The sequence below is a fragment of the Oryx dammah genome, unplaced genomic scaffold (genome assembly GCF_014754425.2).
Source record: "Oryx dammah isolate SB20612 unplaced genomic scaffold, SCBI_Odam_1.1 HiC_scaffold_3, whole genome shotgun sequence".
Lineage (NCBI taxonomy): Eukaryota > Metazoa > Chordata > Mammalia > Artiodactyla > Bovidae > Oryx > Oryx dammah.
Window position 1 is genome coordinate 91452693 of NW_024070187.1, and position 20129 is coordinate 91472821.

Consider the following 20129-nt stretch of genomic DNA (forward strand, 5'->3'; position numbering starts at 1 on the left):
ATTTCCATGAGACAGGATAACCAGAAAATTATGGTCTTCAGCATCTTTTTTTTTTTACACAAAGAGCACATAATTATTTGCAAAAGTAAACATGAAAAAATATTACCATCTGCAAAGAAAAAGAATAATATGACAAAAATACACACAGCAAATTAAAACCAGGAGACAATACAGCAAAGATTATTAACCTGGGATCCAGAAACCTCAGGGAATGTAAATTTGTAAAAGAAAAAAGATTTTATCCCTAGGTTCACTAACCTCTAATTAAAGTTTAGTACCTCTTTCAACCAGACCTAGACAATCTACCATAGTAATATTAGCAGTACCCGTGATTTTTATCACTAATACAAGTTGTATTTTCATATCACATTAGTTGTTACATATACCTCAAAATATCATCTACATATCACTACTTTAAAATTATGGTAGTTATTAGACTCACTGCTAGATCTTGTTTTTTAACTGCATTGATAAAGGGGCACATATATTAATATATCACATATTTATTTTTATGTATTTCAATATAACACATTCCTTTTTAATCTTATTTCATTCAGTTAAAATCATTATTCTAAAAAGGCTCCACAGTCTTCTCCAGACTGCCAAAGAGTCCATACAACGAAACATCCACTCATAGCCAAGTGCAACACATTAGATAGAGGAAGGGAAAACCAATCATAGCGTATTCTAATTATTCAGGCATAAAGTAAGCAGGGCCTAAATTCAGAAAAAAATAAATAAATTCCAATTTTAATCAGTTTGTCTAATACAAAATTCAAAGTTTTCTTCCCCAAATCATATCCTCCTCCAGATTTTTCAGCTGCCTCTGACTTCTTCCTTCTTTTTCTATCACTGATGTCACTTAAAAGCGTTCTTTTCTATCCCAGTTGACACAGATCTCTCTCCTGACATTATTACTTCATATTTTAATTCTTTAAAAAAGAGCCTCCCTTCTCTCATTCTGATCTCAACTGATTCTGCATACCTCAACCAGATTAATCTTCTTAAATAATTATTTTCAAACTGCCCCAATCTCTCCAAATCACTCAATGCTCCCAATGTCTTTAATAGTATTGATAATGACATGATTCTAGAGCCATATCTGCAATAACTATTAATAGTTATTAAAACAATTCTGTAGTCATGTCTTATATCATTCAAACAATATCATGACATAAAATTCACATATAAATAAAAGAAATCTAATGTACAGATGTAAAAAGCCACCCAGTGCTCTACAGTTAAACCTAGGAGAAAACTGAAATTCTTCATTCAAGCCTCTCTATAATAATCATACTCCAGTTTGCCTTATCACCTCCCTTGTTCACACTGAAATTCCAGATTTTAACCAGATATTAACTCAATGTCCCTTTCCTCCTCGAATCTGGATGCATGACTTTCTGCTACTACATATTTGCAGATATAACTTCTATGATTTGCAATGACATTTGATTCATTCATTCATTCAATAAACAGTTACTAGGCCCCTAAAATATACTAAACACTTAGTACATAGAAGGGGTTAAGCTCCTATTTTGTAACAAATACTTAAATCTCAGTCTAGGAGACTCCTCTTGGCTTCCCAGGTGGCACCAGTGGTAAAGAACCTGACTGCAGATATGAGACACTGGTTCGATCCCTGGGTTGGGAAGACCTCCTGGAGGAAAGAATGACAACCCACTCCAGTATTCTTGTCTGGAGGATCCTATGGACAAAGGAGCCTGGTCGGCTACAGTCCAGAGGGCTGCAAAGAGTCTGATATGACTGAAGTGACTTAGCACACAGACTTCCTTGGTGGTCCACTGGCTAAGACTCCATGTTCATAATGCTGGAGCCCAGGGTTCAACCCCTGGTCAGGGAACTAGATCCCAAATGGCGCAATTAAAGATCTTGCATGCCACAACTAAGACCTGGTGCAGTCAAATAAATATTCTTTAAAAATCTGTCTAATGAGAAAGCAGAGACATAAACCACGTAAATACAAGACAGTGTGGTAAATGTCACAAAAGAGGGATGCACAGATGCTAGGGGAGCACAGAAAAAGAGCATAAAGCAAAGACTAGAAGGGGGAGGCAAGGTTTCCTGGAGTTGGAGCACCTAACGAGAATTATTAAAGTCCATGAGGTCATAAAGTATAAGGTATTGTAAGCACATATAAGGCACAAACCAGACTATATAAAAGTCATTCATTTTGGCTAGGCTCGAGAATATGTTTGAAGAGAGAGGAGTAATAAATGATAAGACTGGAAAGGTACAAGGGGACAAAATCATAATGAGCCTCACATATAATGCTATGAAAGCTCCATTTTATTCCAAAAGCAGTTAGTAGCAGCAGGATATGCTGGAAAGCAGACAAGTTGAGGAATTCCCATGACCTAAATCTGAATTCGACCTCTTGTGTCATTTATTTGCTATGTGACTTTCATCAAATTTGCCTTTCTAAGCTTCAGTTTCTTCAAATACAAAATAGGAATTGATAATATCAATTTTGCCAAGATTCTGACAAGAAGTTAATTCATGTAAATCTCCTAGCACAGGAGTCAATAAACTACAGCTTGGCCTGCCAGCAATGAATGGTTTTACATTTTTAAAGGAATGTTTACTTAACAAAAACAGAAAGAAAGAAACCAAAGAAGAATACAGAACAGAGATCTCGCGACCCAACAGGGCCAAAATGTTTACCTTATGGCCCTTCACATACAAATTTTGCCAACTCCTATCCTTAGCACAAAATAGGCAACCAAAAAATAGTAACATTATTAAGAATTTTAAATACTGAATAAATCTTTAAAGGATTTCTCTGGTGATAACACATACAAAGAAACAGAAGTTAAAACAGCAATAATGGATGTTGGGAAACAAGCAAGAATGCTGCAGTAATCCATTAACTTTTCCTTTCCTTCCTTCTAACTATACAGGTGAGATCAACTTCTACCTCCTGTCTGTATCCCTGCAGGCTACACACCCATATGTACTCTGGTATACGATACAGCACTTAATGTTCTTTGTTACTTAGCATACTTGCCTTCACTAGCTTACTACTTATTCAGGCTTACATCCACTCTAATTGAAAGTAGTGTTAAGAGTAAATATTTTGGAGTCAAACAGACCTTGTTTTAAATACTGGTTTTTCAATGTTTGCTGCTAAGTCGCTTCAGTCGTGTCCGACTCTGTGTGACCCCATAGACGGCAGCCCACCAGGCTCCGCTGTCCCTGGGATTCTCCAGGCAAGAACACTGGAGTGGGTTGCCATTTCCTTCTCTAATGTTTAAGGTTTGTTATTTAACTTGTATGGCTCCTAACAAGCAACAGTCATAGCTATCACATATGAGTTTTCTAGTTTTGCTTTGCTTTTTTACTTCGGATGTGCCACATTGTTATAAGCACTTTATGACTATTTCATTTAACCCTCACAACAACCCTGTAAGATAAGGACTATCAATTAACTATCTCCCTATTACAGATGAGGAAACTAAAGCATGGAGAAGTTAAATAATTTTCCCTAGAACTAGAAAAGTGAAGGATCAAAGGCTCACATTCTTAAGCAGCAAGAGAATGAGACTCATACTGTCTAATTCACAAGATTTTTATGAATACTAATTTAGATTACATATTTAAAAGTGAAGGGGATGGCTTTCACAGTCCTTAGTATTCAGTAGTCTAATAAACACAAGTTCCACTTTCTAGTATGAAAGACTATATTCTGAACGTATTCCCCAGAATCCCGAATATAATAGTACATACCCAGTAGAAGCTTAATAAATAGGTTAGATATACTTTGGTGATTCACATTCTCATTATTTCAAGGTTATCATTCTGTACATAATAGCAATATATTATTTCATAAATATGTATGTCAATTTTGCAGGAGACTACACTACATAGGAATCTATAGCACAACATATGCTGTCAGTTTTTCTTTTTGGTTTTACTTAAATATAAACATTATGATCAGAAAGCAACGGATATATATGTAAAGATCCCAACAAAGTCTTTGTATAGAAAGAAATTAAGGTTGGTGTATCTTAAATTTATTCTATTCTTGTAGCAGTATTTGTAACTGGTATTATATAACTAATCTATTTTATTCACTTAGGGAATCTAAGTAATTTAGGAAAAGAAAAATAAAAAGATTCTAAACTGTGTAAGATTACAGAGAGAGGTTCAAGATGAATACTAAGAAAGATAAAGTGTAGTAACTTCTATTTTGTATCACCAATCTGGGTCACCAATTTCTACTGTTAATAAATGAAAACAATCTAAAAGCCCCAATTACCAGATGTCCACTTAGTATGAAATATTGAGCCTCACAGCAAAGTGAACTACTTATTCTTCAAAAAATTAGAAATAAAATTTTACCTGTAGAGAGATTTTAGGGTGACTAAAAAATTAATGAAAAGTAATAATCCTGCTACAAAAGAGAATACAAAACAAAAATTCTGTTACTACTTATCAGTTTTTACCTTGTAAACTGAAGGATTCCTAGCTAGACCCAAAGTTACTTGATTTCTGAGGCTTACAACATGAGGGACAGAAATTAAAAAAAAAACAACATTATTTAATCAGAATGTAGCTGCATGAAATCAATTAAAATTTCAAAAAGTAAATGAAGAATAATCACCACATCAAGTGAAATATAACCTTACCTTGGAGCACAAAATTTCCTTTAAAAATCTATTAAATTTCATAGAAAACTATTCAGAAAACTTACAGAAGCAAAACAATTGATTCTGAAATGTTTTGGGAAAAAAGTCAGGTGACAGCCAGGTTCAAAGTAAACATGGAATTCTTAATTAAACATACGCTTGGTATCAAAAAGGTTTGTTCCCTTTTTTCCGATTGTTTTGTTGTTGTTCAGTCACTAAGTTATGTCCAACTCTTTGCGACCCCATGGACTGCAGCACACCAGGCCTCCCTGTCCTTCACGATCTCCCAGGGTTTGCGCACTCATGTCCATTGAGTCGGTGATGCCATCCAACCATCTCATCCTCTGTCGCCCCCTTCTCCTGCCCTCAATCTTTTCCAGCATCAGGGTCTTTTCCAGTGAGTCAGCTCTTTGCATCAGGTAGCCAAAGTATTGGAGCTTCATCAGTCCTTCCAAAGAATACTCAAGGTTCTATGTTTAGTAATTCATTTATGATTTAGTTTCTCCCTGCTTCCTGTGTCCCCCTCCAATCTAGCCATCAAACTAATTTTAAAAATTCTCCACACTGTTTTTAACAAATGTTTTCAAAAGAAGCAATATTCTCCACTGATCAAGAAATATGAATTATTCAAAAAATCTTCACTAAAGGATTACAGATCCTCCAAATGTGCATACGGATTAATAGGAAGACAATTAAAGAGCATGAAAGGGATAGGGAAGAGAGAAAAGAAAGGAGAGGGAAAAAGAAGGGGGAAAAGCTTAGCCCCTCTTTCCCAAACAAGTTAAGCATCGTTATCTGCCACTTACTACTGGTCTTAGCATCTTCATTTTTTTTTTCACTTATTTCATATTTCCCTCAAAACTCAACCTCTATACCCCTTCATGATAAAAACACTCAACAAACTAAAACAGAAGGAAACTTCCTCGATCTGATAAACAGCATCTATGAAAACCCCATAGCCAGTGTCATAGTTTATAGTGGAAGAAAGAATGCTTTCCTCCCAAGACCAGAAACAAGACAAGAGTATCTGCTCTTGACACTTCTTTTCAACAAAGGACTGAAGGATTTAGCCAGGGCAGTTAAGCAAGAAAACAAAATAAAACGCATCCAGACTGGAAAAGAAGTAAAACTTATTTACAAGTGACATGATCCTTGGTATACAGAAAACCAGAGGGAATCCATTTATAAAACAACTATTAGAGCTAATAATCAAGTTCAGCAAGGCTGCAAAATACAAGATCAACAAACAATAGTCAATTGTATTTTTATATATTTACAGTGAGCAGCCCAAAAATGAAATAAAGAATTCATTTTACAACAGCATCTAAAAGAATAAAATATTAAGGAATAATACAACAAATGAAGCTTAACACTTACACTCTGAAAACTACAGAACACTGTCAAAACAAATTAAAGATCTAAATAAATGGAAAGATTTTTCATAAAGCATTTTCATAAACAGGAAGACTTATTTAAAATTGTCAAGATGGCAATGCTCCCCAAATCGAGCTGCAGACTTACACAATTCCTATCAAAATGCCAGCTGACTTCTTTGCAGAAATTGATAAGCTAATCCTAAAACTTATATGGAAATACAAGTAGATCAGTGTTTGCCCAGAATTAAGGACACAGGGAAATGAAAGATAACTCAAAGAATACAGGATTCATATTTCAGGTGACTACAATGTTCTATAAATTTTGGGATAGCTGCACAAATGTGAATATACTAAATACTACTGAGTTATATATTTTAAATGGGCTACTTCTATAAGTGAATTATATCTCAAAAAAAGTTGTTAACCAAAAAAATCCTCAACTTTGAATAGTCCCTGGCCCACCCACCAATCCATTTTGTTACTCTCTCTCAGAATGCCTGTAAAGAGTTTATATTGTAGTAACTCCCACTTGTTCACTTATTGTATTGAAATAACTAAATTATATGCCTTACTTCACTTATTCATAAGCTATAAGCTTCACAACAGTCTCTTCTATTTCTTTCTTTTTAGAATCAAGTAAAATAACGGGTGAGCTTCCCTGGTGGCTCTGTGGTAAAGAACCTGCCTGCCAATGCAGGAGACGTGGGTTCGATCCCTGGGTAGAGAAGATCCCCCTGGCAACTCGCATCAGTATTCTTGCCTAGGAAATCCTGTGGACAGAGGAATCTGGCAGGCTACAGGCCATGGGATTGCAAAAAAGTCAGATACAACTTAGTGACTAAACAACAACATAATAATGGGTACAGAACAGGCCCTCAAATAGGGTTTCTAATTTTCAAAATGCAAAAGATTAGAAATACTTAGCATATAGAAGTTAGTCAGACTTACTCTAAAATCTTCCTTTTGGGGAATACAGAAATACATAAAACTCCCCAGATTCCTAATCAAATTCTTCAGAATAAAGATAAATAAAAGTGTACCTAAAGCAAGTTTTCACATTAGAACAATCCTAGACAATAAAAGAAAAAAATGCAATTCAATTAAAATTAAAGTTGTCCAGAAATAAAGTTAAAGGTTCAGTATTAGTGCAGGTGGTCAAAGAAAGTTGTAGTATTTTCATCATGAAACATGAGCACAAGTTAATAATTAAGTCTTTGTTGTTTACTTGATTTTATTGCTCTTTCTGGGTTAAGGCTCACAAAATATTAATTACAATGACTTTAGAATTACAAAAACAGCAACATAAAACATTAAAAAACAGTAAGGTCCATCTAAATGATATTTCTTTAAAGTAATAATGATAATAATGCTCTATCCCAACAGAAAAAGAAAATTCAAAGAATGTTTCCCACAAAACTATACTTCAGAAACTGAAATTCAAAGTTAACAGCTTTCAAAGTACAAAGAGAAATAACTCAAACAGCCAGAACCCAGTAGACCACAACGGCAATCAACAACTGGAGAGTACAGGAGAGATCCACTAAAGGTTATAAAATCTAATTGTAATGCTCTTTGTAAAATCTGTATCTTTAAATAGCTCCTGACATTTACTTGTCATTCAAACCCACCTTAGAAGAGAGGTCCTTCTCTTCTCCTCCTTCTGTGGCTCTTACCCCTCCCCTTCTCTTCCCACTGCCCCCCAACCTCTTCACACAACTTTACTTTTTGAAGAAGGAAAGAAATTTTAAGTATTATAATTCACCTTTTAGACATAATTTCACAAATATATGCTACCACCTGAAATAACTTCATGAAATGCCCCAAGCTGTTCACCACCCAGGGACTACAATCCCATCCCCCTTGCATTCAAATAAGACTCTGTGACAAATTATTACCAATGAAATGTGGGCAGATGATGTTTGTCTTTGGGGGTTCTTAAATGTCCTGTAGGTTACAGGCAGGGCTCCAAGGCTCCAGGGAACAGTGGAGACATAAGATGTAAGGCGTCTATGTCCCTCGATTACCACGTGGAGAAAAGCCACAAGCCTGCTAACAAGGAGCACCTGCACTAGTCTGTTAATGTGAACAAAATACAAACTTACATGTGTTAAGCCACTGAAATTTTGGAATGTATTTATTACCCTAATTACCATTACCCAAAGTAAAATATGCATGAATCTTAAATATTTCAATTCCCCCTAATTAAAAACATTTATAAGGGCTATTTTGGAAAGATTATCTAAAAGCCCATATAAGTAACATCAAATTTTAAAACCTTAACAATTTTCCACCTTAACTTTCTTGTAAAGTAACTACTTTAAATGACAGCAAGAAGAGTCCCACTGTAAATAATAAAGTTCACTGTTCACTTATCTTAATATATTATTTCATTAACACTTATTTTCATGATTATAGAAAAATGTCTTCCTCGATTCTCCCAATTAAAAAATTAAAAATTATTTTACTATAGTAATATTCATGTCTAATAATTCAAAATGTCTAATGAAAATTATCAAATTTTGCCTGAGTTAAGGGCAAAATTCATTTCCATTTTATTGTTTTTAAAGTGTTAAAAATTATCCCTAATTTTAAATAATTTTTCCTTTAAATATGATTCTGTCCGCTGTAAATGCACACACACCCATAACATATACACTTTAACAAAACCATGACATTTTTCTTTCTAATAAAGTTTTCCCCCCCATCCTTCACAAACATACTTCACAAATGTGTTAACATTTTAATGCTTTACTTGGGTTTTTTTTAAGCTTAACATTGCTGATATAAATAATAATGATACAAGACCTAAGGAAAACTGGTGTTAGTAAACAGAGATATTACAAATTTAAACTAATGAAACTCCTCCCACATCATCTTCACCCTGACTTCAGCAAATAAGAAGAAAAAAACTATTTAATCTCTCTGTTGCCTTTACCTTAAACTCCATATCACTATTTTTTCCCACCACAATACAATTAAAATTAAATGAACAACACATTTACCACTCCTCACAGAATTTTTAAAAATGGAAAATTACTGAAAGCTGATTTTTGATAGAAGATTTTTGAAACTACTGATAGAAAATTTTTGCTTCCATTCAGGAAAATATTCCAAAAGTTTTTGTTTTTGAAATGAAACAACTGCATGGGAACTGTGTGGCACTTATATTTATAAATAAACTCTAGGCCCTTGATCCTTTTTCACACTTGACTGTGTCTTTATATGTGCTGTATATAGCTTAAAATATTTTTCCAGGACTACATAGCAAGAACTCAAAAGAAAAGAGTAAATGAAACTGAAAGATGCCCTATTCAAAAATATGAAAACAAATCAAGTATGACCAGATAGTCTCTATAAATTAGGACACTAGGCTATTTTACCGACAGTCTTCGTTCTAAGAAAAAGACATCTAACATACATTTAATGTTGTTTTGATATATTCAATACCTTAAGTATATCAAAGGTATATCTGAAATATTCTATTGTCTTGATTTTTAACATATGGTGACATAATATTGCTCTCAGTAATCCAATGAGAATTTGTACTTACGTTTCTCAGTGCCCAGTCAGGGCTGCAGGAGGAAAAAAAAAACAAACTAATATTTAACTAAGCAGCTACTATGTCCCAAATTGTTTTTTTTTTCAATTTATCCTCAGGATCTTACTATAAATGTCTTTTCTCCTTGTTACTGATGAAGAAAACAGACTTAAGAGACATTGGGTACCGTGCCTAAAGCGAAAGAACTAAGAGAAATGGCACAGCCAGAGTTATGAGGTCCGTAAAACAAGTCCTCTGCCCACTAAACTACGTGTGTTCTTCTTCCAGTAGTGGTCACAGAAAACAGCTCGCCACCCTTCGTCCTCTTCCCCTTGACACTTCCCCACGAACAGCAGGAAACATTTCTTTGTGAGACCAGGTTCAGAAAGGAGCAACCTCTGGACAAGACACAGAGCGCGGCCGGCAAGGATCGAATCTATATAAAGATTTCATCCATTAAGCTTTCAGCTAGATGAACTAACTGGGCGTAATTAGAGAGTGAGAAAGATAAAGTAAATAGCAAATAAGCATCCAAACACCATGATACTTGGTTCTGAGATGCAGCGTACGCCTACTGGCAGCAGATCTACCTTTACAGCTGCGTTCTGCTTAAACTACTCTCAAAATAGCTTTCTAAGAGCACACGCTTAGAGCAGACAGAAGAGGAGGCTTGCTCTAGGTTTTGGAGACTGTGAGGGAAAACTTGTTTGTACTCAATACGTGACTATCTTGATTGATAATTACGGGAACTAGAGCCAGTAAGGCAGTATCCCCTGAAATACAGTCCTGAGCTTCCCCTGTGTACCAAACTCCCTCAACACAATGCATCTCCCAACAGCCTAAGCTCGAGAGTTGGCCGTGCTGAGGAGGATGACAGCTCCAGTAACTTCCTCTTCCTCACCAACCTCCTCAGCTCGGCGCGTACACGCCTTTCCCCCTAGGAGGCAGGATAAAACAATTTCAAACGCACAGAATCCATCCGATCCTACCATCACCACAGGACAGGGAAGCCAGCTTCCATTTCTTCCCCCGCCCCTCTGAGAAAAATTTTATCTTAAAAAAAGCGTTTAAGTATTATCAACGGGAAAAGTATTTGCGACGAAAAAAAGAAAAAAGGAAATATGTACTTCGTCCCTCCACACACAGCCTTAAGGAAAGGATTAAAAGAAGGGACCTCGACACCGCGTCTTCGCGAGATTTACTGCTCAGATTCACTTTCCCTCGGGTCCCACCGCGGGCCAGGGGCAGAGCTCGCAGTTGGAACGCCAAAACCTGCCTTCGCCGCTCCTCAGGAGACGCGGGGGCGGCTGAGGCGGCGGCGATCCGCGCGTCCCGCCTCCGACCCTCACCTGCCCAGGCCTGAGGCAGGGCCCCGCGCCCCGCGAGGCGTCCGGGGAGGCCGGCGGGAGGCAGGGAGGCCGGTCGGCGGGCGCGCGGGAGCCGAGGAGGTTAGGCCGCGATGCAGGCCGGCGCGCTTCCTGCTGCGGCCCCGGCAACAGCGGCGCGGGCCCGACCCGCGGCTCCCGGGCCCGGTTGTTGTGCGTGAGCCGCGCACACACTCACCCTCCCCGGTCCCCGCGGGGCAGCTCTCACCTGCGAGGCTCTCCCGAGCCTCGGCCACAAAGGGGGGAGGGACGCGCCACTCGGGGGTCCCGGACACTCTGAATCGGCCCCCACAGTCCCGGGCCCTGGGCGCGGACCACCCCCCAACACACACACACACACACACACCGGAACCTTCGTCGCCTCCGAAAGAGACGCGGGTCAGCCCCGCACCCGACACACACCCACTCGCTGTGGGTCCTCGCCCGCCGGAGTCCCAACTCGCACAACACCCCCACACACATTCGGCCCTCTCCCACCTCATTTCCCCGGGAGTCGCGCCCCTCTGCCCAACGCTCTCGATGCTACTCGAAAGGCACGAAAACACTACCTCATTCTCTTCCTCCGGCCCAGAAGAAGCAACAGCAGCCATTTCCCCGCGGCAGGGGAAACACACATACAAACACGCGCGCGCGCGCGCGCGCACCCGTCCCCCACAGATGCTTCCCCTCCGGAGCCGCGGCCGCAGACGCAAACACAAACACCCACGGGCGGGCCTCGCTGCCGCCAGCCCGCCCCGAAGGGAAGCCGCGGCGGCGGCCGGCCGGGCCCAGATCCCGGCTCGCGCAGGACGGGCGCGCAGAGCGCCCGGGCCTGGGGTCCCCCGAGGGCCTGCGCCCCACTCCTCACCTGCATTCAGCGCGCCGGGGTCCGGGCGGCGACGGCGGCGGCGGCGGCGGGGCGACTGCTGCTGGTGCTGCGGCGGCGGGGGAGGCGGCGGCGGCGGTGGCGGCGGGGCTGAGGGCAGCAAAGACATGCAGGCAGCCCGCCGGGGGGAGAGGCACCGGCCGGAGGGGACGCGGGGCGGGCGGGCCGGGCCGGGCCGCCTGAGGAACCGCAAAGGCGGCGGCGAGGAGGGCGGCTGAGGGGAGCGAGAAGGAGACGGATGGGGGCCGGGGAGGGGACCGAGGGCCGCGCCGCCGGGCTTTGGGGACGGTGACCCTGGACGCGCAGGAGAGGCCCCGCGGCCGCGGCCGCCGACGCGAAGGCCCCTGCCCGAGGAAGCTGCGCCCCCGCAGCCGCTGGAGCCGCGGCTATTACTCCGAGAGCCGCGCAGAGCCTGGCCTTGGCCTTGGCCTTCTGGCGCTGGGGCTGCCGCCGCTGCGGGGGTTGCTGCTGCGCCTGCTGCTGCCGGGGCCGAGAGTGCTGCACCGAGACGCCAGCTTTCGGTGCCTCCGCTCTGGCTCACACACGTTCACACCCCCGAGAGTCGGGGGAGAGGCGTCCGCGCGATATCGGTATTGAGATTAATAACAAGGTGCGGAGAGTGCGAGAAGGAGGAGGGTTGATTGACGTGGAGGGGCTGGCGAGAATCAGTCACTCCCCCGCGCGGAGGGGTGGAGTGAGGGGGGGGAGGCGGAGCTTCAGCGCCGCGCCTTGGCCCCGCCCCCAGGGCGCCGCGTTTGGTCGTAGTGCGCGTGCGCGCGGGGCTGCCAGTTCTCTTGCCCATTTTCTCCTTTACCCTTGCTGTTTTCTTACTCGTTTCTCTTGGCATGAGTGAAGAGCCGAGCTGCGGAGGCTGGTCGGTTATCAGAAAGACACAGCCGCAAAGCCACGGGGGGTGGCGGGAAGACACTAGCGATTCCGCCTCACCCAGTGTTCGCGCCGGGACTTGGCGCTGTTTACTGCGCGCTCGCCTGAGGCGGCCTGACTGCGAAGCTCAGCCAGCGCCGCTCAAGGCGGCGATTGGGACGCCAGGTGAGATGAAGGAAGTGACCGAAGAAAATGTTTCCTGACATCTTCTGTGGTTTAAGTTTTTCTTTAACTTGTCACATCTGTAAGTTGCATTGCTAAAAGAACCTGTGACGCTCTACGTTAACCCTGTCCTATTTATTTTCTGAGGCTCCCCTCTCACGGTAGAAATACATTTGCTTGGCCGTGCCAGCAACATAGTGAAAACGGCAAAGTGTAAACTAGGAATATGAATGTTTACTTGGCGTATATGGCCTTGACATTTTAAGTTTATGGGGTTTAATTTTGTTTTTGTGAGTCAGCTTCAGCTTTTACCACGAGCAGTCCAAAAACAAACCAGCTCTAGAGGCAAAATACTGCTCTTACAGAGTTTTGCATAATCTCTTTCCCAATGCATGCTCCGGGCTTGCGCACTTAACCAGTGTCAAGGGTATATTACCAGTGTTCAGGATTCCCCACGCACCCACCCACCCACAGGGGCGGTGTTTAACACACTAAATACGTGGTGTTGGTTGCAATTAATCTTGGGCCCTATTATTGAATGTAAAATGTCTTCATCTCTTGAGGTAAACGTTGCTGTAAAAATGCAAATCATCATTTAGCCACAATGGAGCAGTTATTGAAAGAGTCCACCAAAAGACGAATTGCACTATTTTCAGCTTTGTCACCAGGAAGTGTGAGTGAGTAATTAGAGAAGCCCCTTAAGACGTAGAAGACCGCAGGCTACTTTGTTTTCCATCTGCGTTGTTTCCATTTCCCTGCCTAGCAACATCACCCCCACCAGCTTCTGTAATGGGTCTGAAATCGTAAAAGAAGTTCCACTCACTCCTAACGATCTTGATTCTAAGGCTTTGTAATGGACAAAGCCAAACAAGTCACTTCAGGAGCCCAAAATAGTAAACCCGCCTCAGTGGCATCTTGCCACAGCATTTCTCCTTGGCATAGAAACATTTGCCCCAAGGAGAAATACTACCAAATGGTGAAGAAAGAGGAAAATAAACACCTGAAAAACATAAATCAGATGATGGAATAGTCTCACAGATTTAAACTTTTTCAAATACCTGTAAATATATATTCAATAGATTCCTAGGTAGTCATTCACATACAGTAAACATCTCTGGAGGGTGTGTTATATTCCACACATTGTATTTCTCATCAGAGATACAAAAATAAACATATATGGTCCTTATTCTTAAGTAGCTTGCAGCCTTTGTAGGGGAAGCCAACCCATAAACAGGAAACAGAACACACCAGAAAGGAAAGTGTGAAAGGTAAAAAATTAATAGTCACAGTGAGGCCCACCCAGGAGGATAAAGCTGATGGCACTAGCAGTTTCTCTGGAGCCATGTGATACCTGCCAGTTTCACAGGGCGGACTGTCAGTAGTGACTGGAGTGAGGAAGGAGAGGAGAACTTCTGTGGATGGTAAAGAACCACTGATAAATGTTTGGGTTTGCTGGTCCGGAAGTTCAGATTTACATAGGCCATGTTCATTGTTGGCCTTTAAATTTAAATACTAAATGCATCACCGTACCCTGAGTAATTGTGATAGAGATAAGAATAGTGAATTTTATTATTAAAAAATAGCAATTGAATGCAAGTTAAGCTTAAATAATCTCTACTGTCAGGGCTGTTCTCTTTACACCGTGGAAAATAGATTGGCTTGCCTTAAAAAACAGGAAAGCCATATTTTCATATACTAATGAGTATAACCATATTGTCCAAAAAATAGGTTGTTTTTCTCATTTGGAAGAAGATTGAAATTAAAGGAATAATAATTTTCAAATAGCTGGCCCTGTACAAAATCTGAGAAATCTTAATCTTCACTGATATTTTAAAAATTCCCTAAGTCTCCAAAAGACATTCCAATAACAAAAGAGTAGTACCTAAGCCATTTTTAAACAGCAGTTTTATAGTAGTTCAAAGTTAACAAAAGAATAGTAACCTGATTTTGATAGCTAATTTCATGAGAATTTTCCATGTTTGACAGATGTTGCAATTTTTCAATGAAGATTTAAAAGAACGCAAGTCTATGAAAGAGAAAGTACAGAAAAAAGTAGAGAGCGATTTTGAAAACTGAGTTTTTAGGGAACTGAAAGAGAAGGAGGCATATATTGAAAAAAAATTTTTTTAATAACATCACAATAAGAAAATATTTCTTTAAAGAAGTGATTTATTCAAGTAAAAATCTTCTGGGTTAAGTAAGGCCTTTTTGACCAAAATGGTTTAATAGTAGAACTGTGTAGGGTACAACTTGTTCTGAAAACACTTATGTTTATTTGCATTATAACAGAATTGGTTCATTACTTCTCAAAAAAATAAAAATGTTCTAGTGACCACCTGCATCTTTTCCAAATTAGCAATTAATATTTTATCTGAGTAAATCTGATCTCTCCATGTTTTTTCTGTTGGTAGCATGGGTAGCCAGATCTATAAAATCCCTTATAACTATATTCCTTTGTTTTCTGAAATTCTGTTGAGCAGCTTGCTCAAAAGGCAAAGATTTAAATTTTAACTTAAGAATGTTATTACTACTTTATAAAGAATCAAATATTATTTTGTTGATATTAGTACACATTTCTATACTAATAGCTGTAAAACTTTTCAAGTATTACATTTAAATTATTTAGTAAACTATAATTAATAAAATAAATATAATTTATCTGATATTCATTATTACAGCATTTAAATAGGTATTAATCAAGGTGATCTTAAATTTTTAATTCCCAGACCTCCTGACAGGGCCTCCAAACTATATTCCAGTGACATATTCTATCTTTTATTGAATTATGTTCCTCTCCATCTTCCCATCATTACTCATCTTATTTGTCTTCCTCCCTCCCCTTTTATCCCCATGTCTAATATTTTTTGACCATGGGTATGTTCATCTAAGAAAAAAATGGCTTCATTCATTGCCTCCACACCTCTTCCAGTCCATCAACTCTCTCTTTTCATCAACTTCCTATTTGTTCCTTTCTCTAGTATGATTATGGACGACACCGAGGACCATTCCACTCTCTTGGTCAAAGATAAACATTTTCCACCATTTTTAATAATATGCTTGCTGTATGATACACTGTGTGCTCAGTTGTGTCCAACTCTTTGCAACCCTTTGGACCGTAGCTCACCAGGATCCTCTTCCATGGGATTCTCCAGGCAAGAACCCTGGAGTGGGTTGCCATTTCCTTCTCCAGTGCATGAAAGTGAAAATTGAAAGTGAAGTCGCTTAGTCGTGTCCGACTAGTAGTGACCCCATGGACTGCAGCCTACCAGTCTCCTCTGTCCATGGGATTTTCCAGGCAAGAGTACTGGAGTGAGGTGCCATTGCCTTCTCCAATATGATATGCTAGTCCTAGACAAAATAATGAAGTAGACCCCGTTCATTTTGATGTCCTTCTGCCTCTTCTCTCTATACTCCAAGGATCGAGTCTCAAGTCCCTTGAACCCCGAATATTCAGAATCTCCACTCCAACCCCATCAGCAGCAGCACCATTCTTTCCAGTATTTCCCTACATTCTAGAAATGTTCTGGAATGTAAGTTCCATGACCACCACCAATAAATATCCAGTGGTTCCATTTTTTAAGTATTTGGAGGTACCTGGTGTGCTATTCAATCAATAAAATCAATTATTTTGACGTTGTACTTCAATGATCTTCATGGAGTCTTCAGAAATATGCTTCAGAAACCACCTAGGGCATGCAGAGGGGAACAGATAGGTGGGATCACAACTAGAAAGCCTCTGTTTTACATATAGACCATCTATTTGACTGCTTCTGAATTTTCCTTTTTCTGTGAGCAATGCTCCTTCCCTTTGGAGAAACTATTCTTCGTACTACAAACAGATGATTCTAGAGACAGTTGCATCTGAAGAGAGTCCCCCAACATCCTGACTGCTTGCGTACGTGTTAAGTCACTTAAGTCTTGTCCGCCTCTTTGTGACCTTATGGACTGTAGCCATCTGGGCTTTCTGCCCATGGGATTCTCCAGACAAGAATAGTGGAGTGGGATGCCATGCCCTTCTGGGCATATGACTCAAGTCAAAGCAAGCAGAGTTCTTCCTCAGAATGTTTTCAGGCAGAACTAAAGGAAGAAGAGCTAGTCCACCATCAGTAATCTGAGACGAGAAGGCAGGAAATAGTAAGGAAGTTTTGAAAGTGGCCAACGGCTACCCTCTGCTTTGTGTAGAATGAATCCATCACACAGAGATGAGAAGTGTGGAGAGTAAGTCCCGGTGGTACACCAGTGTCAGGCTCCAGTCAGCCTGGGGATCCAACTACTCATAGTGCAGTTATATTAACTAGTAAATTCTCTTGTATGTCTGAACTAACTTGACTTAGACCTCTGCAACCAAACATCCTGATCAATATGTTGTGTTTATGCATGAAAGGTCTTTCAAAGAAGGTTAAATTTTGCTAAATAAATTTGAAAGTTACTGATCTAAACTACAACAGGACAGTCTTATTGGTTGAATCATAGTTTACCAAACGTTTAAGGTCACCTGATCTTACTTCCTCATTTTCCACATGAGGAACCTAAAGCAAAGTGACTTGCTGAATATCACCCAGGCAGTCAATGGCGAGTCAGTTTTAGAAACTGATTTCTAGATACCTAGTTCAGCTGCTCTCTTCATTCTTCTACCCTGTCCTTTGTTTAATTCTCCCCAGTGGTATTTTTAAGAGGTGGTTACATAGAGATACACCTGTAACTTATAAATCACAACAATGGCAATTTAAGACACTACTTAGTGAGAAGATATTTGGTGGCATGTGACTGTAATAGACCCCTTTTTCCTCTTTGAGACTTCCATATATTTTTTAAATCGGACTCAAACACACTCTTCGAGTCTTTGATAGCTGTGTCTCCAAGTTTTAACTACCATCTTTATGCTTATAACACCGAAATCTTATGTCTCCAATTTAGAGTTCTCACCAGACATTCACATCTATATTGTTAATTTCCTCCTGGGTATTTCCATTCAGACAGTCTGCATATTTCAAGATCAGTATGTTTAAAACAGAGCTTGTTCTCTTTCCTCCAAAATCTATTCCTGACCTTTCCCATTAAAATGGTACCACCATGCAAATGATTCTGTAACCGTATGAATGGTCACCCAATTCATCCTAGGAATCATTTTTAACTTTTCTTCCCATAATCAGCTTGACGTACTAAATATTTGTATTACTCTAGTCCCTCCATCTCAATGCACCATAATGTGGTATCACCTAAAGCCTGAGTTTTTTGCATTTTGTCCATTAATGTACTCCTTGTTAATCAGGCTTTGCAGGTGGTACAATGTAAAGCATCTACCTGCCAATGCAGGAGATGTAGGTTCGATCCCTGGCTCGGATAGATGCCCTGGAAAAGGGAATGGCTACCCACTCCAGTATTCTTGCCTGGAGAATCCCATGGACAGAGTAACCTGGCAGGCTACAGTCCATGGGGGTCACAAAGACTCAGACACAACTGAGACACAACTAAACATGAGCACAAGCACAACATCTTCCCAGAATATATTTTATTCATATTACTCTGCTCTTTAAAATCTTTCAGTGACTCTTCCATAATTTGTAAATTAAAACCTAGTTTCACAAGCATAACTATTCCTTAATGATCTCTTACTTACTATCACTATCTCTGTCCCTCCTGGCCTTTAGTGAGCTATTGCTGTTTCTGAAACAGGACATGCTCTCTTAGGTATTTTTGCTGATGATGTTCCTTCAGCATGGTGTGCTCTTTCCTATTTTGTCCTCCCCTTGAAATCATCCTTCACGATTTAACTCAAGCATCACTTCCTTTGCAAAGCCGCCTCTGGAAGCCCTAGTAAGTATTTTCTTAGCACACTGTGCTCATCTCTACTACAGTAAGTATGATTGAATTAACTAGTAATTTTCTTCTACATCCAAACTAATTTGAGTTAGACCTCTACAACCAAAACATCTGAACATCTTGTTCCTGCATGAAAATTCTTTCAAAGAAGGCTAACTGCTGCTACAATAAATTTGGAAATCACTGAATGAAATGACAATAAGGCATTATTATTAGTTGAATTATAGTCTTTTTTTTTTTTTTTAAGTGTCCCATTTGTGGAGATGAACTAGAAAACTTCTCCCTCTGGGTGAACACAATCTGTCAGAACACAGCTCCCACTCACCTCTTCAGTTCAGTTCAGTTCAGTTCAGTTGCTCAGTCGTGTCCGACTGCAACCCCATGAATCGCCGCACACCAGGCCTCCCTGTCCATCACCAACTCCCGGAGTTCACTCAGACTCACGTCCATCGAGTCCGTGATGCCATCCAGCCATCTCATCCTCTGTCATCCCCTTCTCCTCCTGCCCTCAATCCCTCCCAGCATCAGAGTCTTTTCCAATGAGTCAACTCTTCGCATGAGGTGGCCAAAGTACTGGAGTTTCAGCTTTAGCAACATTCCTTCAGAATGGACTGGTTGGATCTCCTTGCAGTCCAAGGGACTCTCAAGAGTCTTCTCCAACACCATAGTTCAAAAACATCAATTCTTTGGCGCTCAGCTTTCTTCACAGTCCAACTCTCACATCCATACATGACCACTGGAAAAACCAGAGCCTTGACTAGACGGACCTTTGTTGGCAAAGTAATGTCTCCGCTTTTGAATATGCTATCTAGATTGGTGATAACTTTTCTTCTAAGGAGTAAGCTTCTTTTGATTTCATGGCTGCAGTCACCATCTGCAGTGATTTTGGAGTCCCCAAAAATAAAATTTGACACTGTTTCCCCATCTATTTGCCATGAAGTGATGGGACCGCATGCCATGATCTTCGTTTTCTGAATGTTGAGCTTTAAGCCAACTTTTTCACTCTCCTCTTTCACTTTCATCAAGAGGCTTTTTAGTTCCTCTTCACTTTCTGCCATAAGGGTGGTGTCATCTGCATATCTGAGGTGATTGATATTTCTCCCAGCAATCTTGATTCCAGCTTGTGCTTTTTCCAGCCCAGCATTTCTCATGATGTTCTCTGCATATAAGTTAAATAAGGAGGGTGACAATATACAGCTTTGATGTACTCCTTTTCCTATTTACAACTAGTCTGTTGTTCCATGTCCAGTTCCAACTGTTGCTTCCTGACCTGCATGTAAGTTTCTCAAGAGGTGATGTTTTTATGTAGTATGCAAACTGAACCACCCTATCACCGTATGCTGCAATTATCTATGTAAGTACATATCCACCATTCACTTCCTAGACCGTAAGCTCTGTCTTTATCCCTGTGTGCTGTCAGACACAGCATCACAGACTGTCTGACAAATA

General features: G+C 40.5%; 1 protein-coding gene across 4 annotated transcripts in view; it reads right to left on the reverse strand.

Annotated features, from left to right (window-relative positions):
• The window catches only part of CNOT6L (CCR4-NOT transcription complex subunit 6 like), a 116624-nt gene extending 104743 nt beyond the window's left edge, over positions 1-11881 (reverse strand). The window contains exon 1 of one of the 4 annotated variants that reach the window (XM_040237166.1): positions 11793-11881. Coding sequence is in view for 2 of the 4 variants with exons in the window: in XM_040237164.1 (XP_040093098.1) it covers positions 11423-11535 (113 nt within the window). In the remaining 2 variants the exon portion in view is untranslated. Of the gene's footprint in view, positions 1-11422; positions 11593-11792 lie in introns of those variants that run through there. The other 3 variants (XM_040237164.1, XM_040237165.1, XM_040237167.1) reach the window with 3 other exon arrangements.
• Between the last annotated feature and the right edge of the window lie 8248 nt (positions 11882-20129).